The following is an 11169-nucleotide window of genomic DNA, read 5'->3' as shown; positions in this document are numbered from 1 at the left end:
TTTTCCCCCATTACTCTCCCCTGACCTATCCACCCCCACCTTCCACATTCAATCCTCCCTCCTGTTGTCCATGTCCATGGTTCCTTTATACATGTTCCTTGACTTGACCCTTCCCCTTCTTTCCCCATTATCCTCATCCCACCTCCCCTCTTGTCACTGTCAGTTTGTTCTTTATTTCCATGTCTCTGGTTCTATTTTGTTCACTTGTTTCCTTTGCTGATTAGGTTACACATATAAATAAGATCATATGGTATTTGTCTTTCACTGCCTGGCTTATTTCACTAAGCATATTGCTTTCCAGTTCCATCCACGCTGTTGCAAAGGCTAAGAAATTCTTCTTTCTTTCCGATGTGTAGTACTCCATTGTGTAAATATACCAGCTTTTTGATCCACACATTTACTTTTTACATTTTACTTTTTACATTTACTTTTCACTTTTTACATTTACTGATGGACACTTAGGCTGTTTCTAAAACCAGAAAAGTAGGCTTTTGTGCTGCCTGTCACCTACCAGACCCAATAAGCAGAGACAGGAATTGAATGTTTATGGGTGCTTTATCCACGTGGCTGGCAATCTGAGAAGATGGCAGATTTGTACCCTGACAGACCATCTTATATTTCCTTTCAAGCCAGCCTTTTTATAACAGAGAACAAAGTGTGGTATGGGGTTTTGATATTCAGGGAAAATTAGATTAAAAGCTGCAGAATTCTTGCCCTGCCCCATTAGCTGTCTCTGGTGGTAGTCTGTCTCTCCCTGGAACACAATGACTCAAATATCTCCAGCTGTGCCCCAGGAGGTCGTCTGTCTCTCCGGGGAGCCAGGGTGGGCCATACCTGCAGTTCCGGAACAATAGCTCTAACATATACATTATCTACTAGGCTTATTAACTATTTACCTTAAACTAAAATTTTCCAACTCTTTATTCCCCTATCATTTCCAGCACTTGGCTATTTTAAATTGTCCTTCTATGAACATTAGGGTACATAGGTTCTTTTGAATTGGTGTTTCAGGATTCTTAGAGTATAATCCCAGCAGTAGTATTGCTGGGGCAAAAGGCAGTTCCATTTTTAGTTTTCTGAGGAAATTCCATACCGTTTTCCACAGTACCTGCACCAGTCTGGATTCCCACCAACAGTGTACTAGGGTCCCCTTTTCTCCACATCCTCTCCAATATTTGTTGTTTGTTGATCTGGTTATGATGTCCATTCTGACCATTGTGAAGTGGTCTCTCACTATGGTTTTAATTTGCATCTCTCTGATGGCTAGTGATGTTGAGCATACTCTCTTATGTCTATACACAGTAAGGTTTCACTTGGAAGAACAGAAAGTTAAATTGATAAAGTAAAAGAGTTTCTAAGCTTTAGTAAAGTGATCCACCTAACTAAATATTAGAGATTGATTCTTAAACTAGAAAAGTCAAAATAGGTTTTGTTCCATGTTCCTTTTATGTTTTTCTGTTAATTATTTCAATAAATACTATTACTTGTCTAAAGCATAAAATGTCTTTCTAAACACATTTTTGAAGGCTTGTTTAACTTGCTGGTTCCTTAGAGTATAAATGAATGGGTTCAACAAAGGAGCAATTGAAGTATTGAGCACAGCTACTCCTTTGCTTAAAGTGATTCTTTCATTTGCTGATGGCTTTATGTAGATGAATATGCAACTTCCATAAGTGATGATTATAACAATCATGTGAGAAGAGCAGGTAGAAAAGGCTTTTTTCTTTTGCTGAGCTGAAGGGAATTTTAGGATTGTCTTAATGATGTAAGAGTAAGAAAGGATTACTACTAACAAGGTGACAAGGAGGGTTATCACAGCTAAGAAAAAAGTAATCAGTTCTAGTAAATGTGTGTCTGAGCAAGAAAGTTGTATGACAGGAGAAATGTCACAAATGAAATGGTCAATGATATGTGAAGCACAGAAATCCAGGTTAAGAATAAAACTCAATAGTGGGAAAATCACCAAGAGTCCAGTTGCCCAAGAACTGAGTACAAGCTGGTGACAAACTCTAGTGCACATTATGGTTGTGTAATGCAAAGGCTTGCAGATGGCAACATAGCGGTCATAGGACATAACCGCCAAAAGGAAAAACTCTGTAGCCCCCAAGAAAAAGTAAAAAAATAACTGAGATATGCAACCACTATAAGAAATGGTCTTTTCCTTGGTTACAATGGTGTTTAGGAATCTGGGAATGCAAGCACTTGTGAATGATATTTCCAGAAAAGAGAAATTTTGGAGGAAGAAATACATTGGGGTCTTGAGATGGGGATCCATTTGCGAGAGGGCAATAATGGTTAAGTTTCCTATCATGCTCAGCAGGTAATTCAGAAATAGAAATAAAAAAATTACAATCTGTAACTGAGAATTATCTGTCAGTCCCAGAAGGATAAACTCCCTCTGTTTTGTATGGTTCTTCATTTCTCTTTTGAGATTTCAAATTCTAGAAATAAAAAGATATAAAAATAAGAAACTACATAAGTAGTTTTATATCCAGTAAATGATACATAAATAGACTCACATTTGCAAACATATCCATTTATGAAGTAATGCTCTGTGATGCTGAAGACATGACCTAGAACTGTGCAGCCAAAACTACTTTATAAAGCACTACTGAAATCAACTCAACCAGCAAAACCCATAATAATTGGCTTTCCCCCCCCTACAAACTTTTAGTCATCTGTAACTAATTCAAAATGTGTTCATTTGCAATATCAATTAGATAAAATCTTGATTTGGAATTAAAAAATAATCCATTCATTTTTCACTAACCATTAAAATAAAATTATACCAGTACATAATGAATTCAGATCTATAAATAAATTCTAAAACTTTTGATTTTATATTGAAGCGACATTTTCTTAATGCCCATTGTAACTTCTTACAACTTCTCTGTGAACTACTAATAAATTCATAGGAAATGACCAAGAAAAGGACATAAGACTGTAATATCACAACACAATAACTGCTAACTGAATCTAAGAAAAGATTAAAACTGCATATAAAGCAGATATGGACACATTTACAAAAAAATAATAATAATTTATTCAGGGCTTCGACATTGTGCACATGCAACTGACACCATAAAAATAAAGAATTATATAAATTTCAGGGTGGATCGTAAAGTGGGTATAGCATTATATCAATGTTAAATTTCCTGATTCAAATAGTATTGTAGTTATACTATAAGATTATGTCCTGCTTTCTAGGTCTGGGACAGTGGAGACGGTGGCTCAGAAGATAAATGGGCTGCAGCACCTCACCAAAGCCAAGAAATTCATGAAAACTGGTTTTTTTTAAAGTGGAAACTAGATTATGACAGTGCTGCTTATGAATATGGAAAAGCAGCTGTAGCTTTTAAAAATGCCAAACAGTTTGAGCAAGCAAAAGGCACCTGTCTGAGAGAAGCTGTTGCCCATGAGAATAACAGGGCTCTTTTTCAGGCTGCCAAGGCTATGAGCAAGCAGGCATGATGTTGAAGGAGATGCAGAAACTACCAGGGGCTGTTCAGCTGATTGAGAAAGCCAACAAGATGTATAGAAAAAATGGCACCCCAGACACAGCAGCTATAGAACTGGAGGGGGCTGGAAAGCTTATAGAAAACGTAGATTCAGAAAAGGCTGTACAGTTCTGTCAGCAGACAGCTAATGGGTTTGAAAATGAGGAACGTTTACATTAGGCAGTTGAATTACTAGGGAAAGCTTCTGGACTCCTAGTAGAAGGACACAAGGTTTGATGAGGCAGCACTCCCTATTGAGAAAGAAAAATATATTTATAAGGAAATTGAGAAGTATCCAACTTGTTATAAGAAAACAATTCCTCAAGTCTTAGTTCATTTCCACAGAAATAACTCTGTGGCTGCAGACAGATGTGTCAGGGAGAGCTATGAAGATTGTACTGCACTGGAGCAGCTTCTTGAAGGGTATGACCAGCAAGACCAAGATCAAGTGTCAGAGATCTGCAACTTGCCCCTTTTCAAATACATGGACAATGATTATGCTAATCCAGGCCTGAGTTTGGGGGTTCCAGGAGGGGGAATCAAGGAGAAAGCAGCAGCAGCAACACCAAAGGCCAAGCATGGCACCACTGCCATGTCTGCAGAGGAATTCAAAGATGAATTGCAGGAGGGCTATGCTAAGTTTTACAGAAAGGGGAAAATACTGATGTGCCATTCATGGACTTGGAACTTGTCTAAGGGAATCCAGACTTCATTCCAGTCATGGCTTTGAATGCTAAGAAAGATTAATTCTTTAATTAGCATTTCCCCAAATCACCCATTGTACCCACTACTTGTGAATCATTTTTTTGCTTTCTAAAGACATCAGAAGGAATTAACAGAAAAAGTACTGTCACATTTTAATGCAGTAAATTTTAAAGTTTGCAAGCCAAATTCTAGACAAATTATGTTCCAAACAAAAGGGACAAAGGCATATTCTTTTTCCTGTAATCTTTTTTTAACCTGTATTTTTAGAGAGGGAGAAAGGAAAGGAGAAGGAGAGAGAGAGAAACATCAATGTGTGGTTGCCTCTCATGTGGCCCCCACTGGGGACCTGACCTTCAACCCAGGCATGTGCCCTGACTGGGAACTGAACTGGCAATCCTTTGGTTCACAGCCCATGCTCAATCCACTGAGCCACACCAGCTAGGGCTCTCCTGTAATCTTTCTGTTAGAGAATTTTCCTTGCATTTTATTTGATATTTGCTGCTAAAATTAAAGGCTTATTTGTTAAACAAAATAATATTTTAAGTGTTTGTTATGTTTTGAAAAGGAAATTTATTCCCTGTCGTATTAGCTACATTTAAATTATTAAATGTTTTCAGAGGCAAGATTGGGATAGGAAGCTATTTTAAGCTTTACAATATTACTTGGTCCAATAAAAGATGGATCTGAAGTTTGAAAGTTCTGAAGGTAGCATATGGAACTGATTCTGTAAATGTCTTCAGTTCTCTGTGAAATATGGGTATTTTCCACACCAAAAACAAAACAAAAAACAACATAGTGACTGTCTCCAAACCACATGGTTCCTCACTAAACAGGAACTATGGGGACCTTTTTATACACTGTAACAGAAGAGGTAATGCTTCCATCAATTTATATATACTTTTTTTTCTTCCAAAATAATTTGATTCATTTAGAGTTGTAACAGGCCAGTAATGTGACACGGGAAATGCTTCATACCACCAAATTTCAGCCCAAATGAGAGGATTGTTTTTGAAGTACTTACATGTAGAGTACTATGCTGCCAATATTTTGATTCTTTGTAGGAATTACCTAAAAGGTTATTCTGAAGCATTCCTTTTTCACCGGATGTGGTTTAGATGCATCTCCTAATCTATTAATTTGAAAGAGGCTCCAAACACCAGCAGTGTGCATTCTGCAGGCAGATGCAGCCTAGAGAGGTTTCCTGTTTGTTTGCACCCAGTCCCTCTCCTCATAGAGTGCTACTGTTGCAAATTCAGTGCGCTTAGTTTTGCTAGACTTCCTGCAAACACTAAAGTAGATTATCAGAAGTGGTTTTAGTCACAGATGATTCTGTTCAGGAGTTTAGACAGTTTATAACATCCTCATTTGCGTGCTTGGGGTGGGTGTATATCAGGATAAAAATTTTTATAGGACTGATTCAAAACATTAATCAATTTGATGTTTTGATTCCTTAAATTGCTTGCATAATTTTGAGGGTAGCAGCTAATTTTCAATCATTGTTTGGAGATTAACTTTGAACAGTCTTACTAAAACTGTATTTAGGCAGTTGTATTTAATGACATATTAATATTTCAAAGTTGTACCCTTTAGGTCCAGGGAGAAACTTCCAGAGTCTCGTGTTAATGCTCATTTGAGCAATTAATAGTCTGATTAAACAGACATGGTAGCATTTACAAGATATTTTACACCATTTGTTCATAGACCATATTATCAATTGCAGCCTTGGAATTGTTTTTTACTTTCACTCTTTTCTCACATATTAAACAAAAATGAGGAGCGATTCAGTGCCTTCTGCAGCAGCAATGCAAGAGAGTCTTAAACAACATGCAAGTCGTATACAAGTGCACCCTCTTGCCACCCTCCCTGCTCACATTTAAGAAATGGACTTGTGGATGTCAGGGTTATTCTATGTGGTGTCCAGTAAAAAGCATTGGTTCCATATTTACACATTTAATTTTTCCATTAACATAAGTCTTTACTTTCAGAGAATAGTCAGAGTGGAGAACTCGTGTTTACAAATGTAAACATTGTCCTTACTTTCACCAAAGTGGAGGTCAGCAGGAACATGCTCAGAATCTAATACTCAGAGTTCTGTTATACTGCAAGTACAGCCAGCCTACAAAATATATTTAATGTATTGAGTTTATTTGTATAGATGCAGAGTATGGTATTTGTGCTTTATTCCTACTTTTTCCAGCTCTTTGATGAGTAGAATATTAAATGTGTTGCTATGGAAATGCAGATTATTGCTCCTATGGGAAGATAATTATGAAAACAAAATCTGAAACTATAAAAAGAAGGTTATGTCTTGTTCTTAGGAAAATACTCACTGAAATGTTTAGGCAAAGGGGTACATAATGTCTGTAACTGACTCTAAAAAATAACTCATGTAAAAAAACAGACACACACACACACCACAAAGGAGAGAATGATACAGCCAATGAAACAAAATATGAATTTTTGCAACTTTTCAGCACACTTGAAATTATTATTAAAACAAATGTATGTGTATACTATTAAAATAAAAACATGTACATATTTAAGAGAAATTGGTCTATTAGACTGATAATATTACAACTGCAACTTGAAATGTGTAACTGAGTAACTGATTTAGAATTATAACATTAAGTTGAAATCTTAAATCTATCTCATTCCTACATTTAAAAAACTTGAGGTTCAAAAACAAATAAAAATAATTAAAAGAAAAAATGTGGAAAATGCATTACATCTCTTCATAATCTCCACCCATTTACAGGTATCCTGAACGTAAACCTGTTTTCCAGGTGCAGCTCTGTGTCAGTGAAGAATCAGTTTTCTCGACACATTGCCTGTGTCCTCATGGCCCCAGCAAATGACTCATTTAACTAATCAGTGATTTAATCCAAGGAAGTACTGGCAAAGAAAGAATGTAATGATTTGGATAAAACAACTATTTCCTGCTAGTATTTTATGTTTGTGATTATAGGTTTTCAGAATCTTGAATGGCCAATAATGAAAATAGAGTGAATAACAGAGCCAAATTATCCCAATTGTCGGAACTGGTTAGGAATTAGCAACTGGATTTAAAACTGCTAATCCACACAAAATCTAGTTATGTATCTAGTTATCTGAGAAACAAAAACATATTAATGGCTAATGAGACAAATGACAATCCACTTTTAAGGTTAAGAGTTTAGACTCACCTTTCATTGTTTAAGAATGATTCTTTTAACATTACGTATCACACATGAAAATAAAAACATAAGAAACAACATAATGTGGCCAAGTTCAGAGTTTAGAATCAAAGAGAGATCTTTTTGCAAATTCTATTCTATCAAGTTACTAGTTATAGGATCTTGAGAAAATTAATGTCCTCATTTTAAAGTTTCATCGCTAAAAAGGAGATGAAATCATTTTGACCTCAATCATCGGAATTAAATGAGATACAGAATATACCAATGTCTACTAACTGTTTAACAATTAGAGAAGAGATCAGCACACAGAAAAACCATGAGTGTGTAGCAGTCTTCTAGAGGATGTCACTTCATACTTCAATGTCAGATATGGATTCTTTAATTAATGCAATACCAATGTTTCTGACAATAGGAGGACTATGTGGGTGGATATTAATAATTACTGAATTCCAGCAGATTTTTTTTTTACTGGAATCAGACCTACACAAAGATGCTGATGATCCCTATTGTTCATCAGTATCCTAAAATCTCTAACCAATTAAACAAGATTAAAAAGAGAAAACTATAAATTATAAAATTAATTTAAATACTTGATTGCTAAAAAAAGTAGATTCACTTTGTATTGATCTGATTGGGTCAATTGACCTGAAACTATTATAAAAATAAGAGAGTCCAGTAATGTGAACAGACTAAATAAATTTGTAAGGAGAAAACAAAGGTTTAGAATATATAAGGGAAAATTTACCTTTTGTAAAAGACAATTCAATATTCATGTTACAGATAAGCTATATGACATGGCATACTTTAAGAGTGAAAAATAGAAAGCAATATAAATAATTAACATAATAATTCTTTAAATAATTTTATTCATTCAGATAATTACATTTTTAAGTGAGGACATTGATGAATATATATTCTCATTTAAAATTCTAAAAAAGTTTTAGATACAAAATCACAAAAAAGTTCATAAAAATTAAGCCCATTTTATAACATCTAATATGGCACATTAGTTATGATTTCTGCAAATACATAAAAATAGTTATTGATAATACTTTTAATGAGATATTAAATCATAGTTTATTTATATTCCTCATAAAAATTCACTAATTGTTAACAGCTTATCAAAAGACATTATTCAATAAAACCTATTTTTTTAAACTTCTCTAATTTATAAAAAAAACTATTAGTGAATTCAGAGCACTGATTGCCAAATATTTTAGAGTCATATTTTCAACTAAAATAAATCCACTGATGCACTTCATTTTCTTCTTAATCTCAGGAAATCTTTGTTTCCAATTTGTAAAACAGGTAAACTATTTCTAAATAAACTTAGACCATAAGCACTGACAGAAAAAAAAAAATAATGTCATATAGCATACATTTTCTTCTTTTAAATAAATTATTTAAATTACATTCCTTCATACTAATTAAATTTTCCCAACCATTTTTTGCCTGTTCTGAACTCACAAAGCTCACATTATTTAGATTAACAATTATATTCCTTTAGCAAATCATAGTTTTTCATTTTATATTTTTAGCGTGTTTCTTCTCTTCTTATTTTAATTTCCCAGTGAATTACCTCCTATTCACTGGGAAATTAAAATAATTACCTCCTATTCACTACATCAATTACCTATTGATAGAAATGATAGGTTTTATGTAACCATGATGAATCTAAATCTCTCTTCCTTGATCTTACCTTCATTTGGCCCTGTTCACTTTTAATATGCCCTTATTCTAACTTCCACTTTTTATACTAAATACATTGAACATTCCTGTAGGCTCAATATTGATGTCAGAGTACTTTTAAACCACAAAGCAGATATGTGTTCTACAACCCAGTGCAGATTTGGCAATCAATAATTATCAGTGTTGTTGTCATTGCTCAAAGTGTTGATTAAAATTAGCACTTCCAAAAGAGCTACTTTTATTTCTACTTTTAAAAATGTAGCAAAACATGTGAAGGCAATTCTCCAGGAAAATAATCTCCTTCAACCTTGATATTTTTTATCTATTTCTAGGGTTGTTCAGGCTGTTTTTATAGAGAGAGCAGTAAAATAATCACCATTCTCTCCACCATTCTACATTGTGGTTTCTGGTTTAAACATTAATGTATTAGAAAGGCAGGTACAAGTGCACACATCAAAAATGCATGCTCTTGCATTGAGGATATATAAAATAGCAAATGAGAATTAAGGTTTTATTCAAAGAGCACTAATAAAATATCACCTTTAAATCACTGCTATTTATTTGTATGTAATTTATATGGTATTTGTAATTATTCTTAAATTTTTGAAAGAAAAGTAACACCACTATTTTACTTACCATTGGCAGTATATGTTGGTATCTTTCTTCTTTTTCTCTAGATTACATGAGAAAGGATCAGCTATAACAAAAGCCAAACATACTTACTGGAAATCAATATTTAATTTTTTAGGCAGGGAAATTAATATAGAACAACTTCTCAAGTTCATTAAAATCACAGACCTAAAGAGTGACTATTTTAATGATGCAATTTTTCTATCAAGTATATCTGAACATATGGTAGTATCTATGCTTTGGATAACAAAGATCTCTGATAAACTCTCTCTTTTAATACCAAAATAACTTAGGTGTGTCCAACTAATCCCACTTTGGAAACATTCCTAAAATTTATTCTCGCTGAGTTGATTAGCTTGAAACATGGCCAACTGGTATAAGCACTATTGAATATTTTTTCATCTTTCCTATTTCTCCTTAGAGACACTATCCCCTTAGATTTCTTATAGAAAATCATTCACTCCTTTTAAATAATTTGAAACCAACAAGATGAAGGGATGGCCAAACAACATATATACATAACCCATGGCAGAGACAACAGTGTGGTGGTGGCGTGAGGGAAGTAGCAAGGAGGATTGGGTGGAGGTGAACAAAGTGGGGGAGGAATGGGAACATCTGTAATAGTGTAAATAACAAAAATGAAATTAAAGAAATACCAAGACCACCAGCTATGGGAACCCCAACCACGGCCTGGGCTTCCAGGCCAGCCTGGGCTCTGGCAGGAGCTCTGGCTCCTCCTTCACCCACACCAGCTCCTCCAAGACCGTGGTTGTGAAGAAGATTGAGACCCGCGATGGGAAGCTGGTGTCTGAGTCATCTGATGTCCTGTCCAAGTGAATGACTTCTGCGGTCCCTCCTGTCCTTGGAGCCAGCGGGAAAGGAGCTCTGTAGGGGAGCAGAAAGCACAGGAGACTCATCTGAGGTGCAGCCCCAGTCCTCAGCTCACAGTTGGTGTAGGGGAGTTTACTGGTTGAGGACCACCTCTTACCCATGCCCCCAACTAAAAGTCAAATCAACTACCAGTCTTCTCTCTAAGAGTCTGTCTCTATTTCACTTGTTAGTTCAATTTATTCATTAGATTCCACATATAAGTGAAATCATATATTATTTGTTTTTCTCTGACTGGCTTATTTTACTTAGCATAATATTCTCCAGCATAATGTCCTCCAGGCTCTGCAGGGAGGGAGTTGGTTAGGGGATAGAGGGATGGAGCAAAAAAGAAAAAGGACTCCTGGACATGGACAACAGTGTGGTAATTGTGGGGGGCGGAGAGTGGAAGAGGGTATAAGGAGGATAAATGGTGATAGAATACAATAAAAATAAATTTAAAATATAAATAAATAATAAAAGCCAAGAAAATGAAAATACTCATTTCAAGACAATCATGTAGACACTGCAGACTAGCAGATTATTTTGAATCATTGGTAATCCATAGGGACCAAGATGCCAAGATAATTCTTTTGGAGGATTTCGTG

At 35.1% G+C, this 11169-nt stretch overlaps 1 protein-coding gene and 1 pseudogene across 1 annotated transcript; one reads left to right on the top strand and one right to left on the bottom strand.

Annotated features, from left to right (window-relative positions):
• Positions 1-1204: 1204 nt before the first annotated feature.
• LOC114513359 (olfactory receptor 6C70-like) lies at positions 1205-10110 on the bottom strand. Its single transcript, XM_028532661.2, has 2 exons — positions 9701-10110; positions 1205-2441 (listed from the first exon to the last, which is right to left on the bottom strand). Exon 2 carries the CDS (start codon positions 2417-2419, stop codon positions 1481-1483), a length of 939 nt encoding a protein of 312 aa, XP_028388462.1. The 5' UTR covers positions 2420-2441; positions 9701-10110; the 3' UTR covers positions 1205-1480.
• On the top strand, positions 2540-10531 carry LOC114513000 (annotated as a pseudogene).
• The last annotated feature ends 638 nt before the right edge of the window (positions 10532-11169 follow it).

The sequence above is a fragment of the Phyllostomus discolor genome, chromosome 2 (genome assembly GCF_004126475.2).
Source record: "Phyllostomus discolor isolate MPI-MPIP mPhyDis1 chromosome 2, mPhyDis1.pri.v3, whole genome shotgun sequence".
NCBI lineage: Eukaryota > Metazoa > Chordata > Mammalia > Chiroptera > Phyllostomidae > Phyllostomus > Phyllostomus discolor.
Note: the sequence above shows the minus strand (reverse complement) of the source record. Positions and strands in the feature narration are given on the sequence as shown.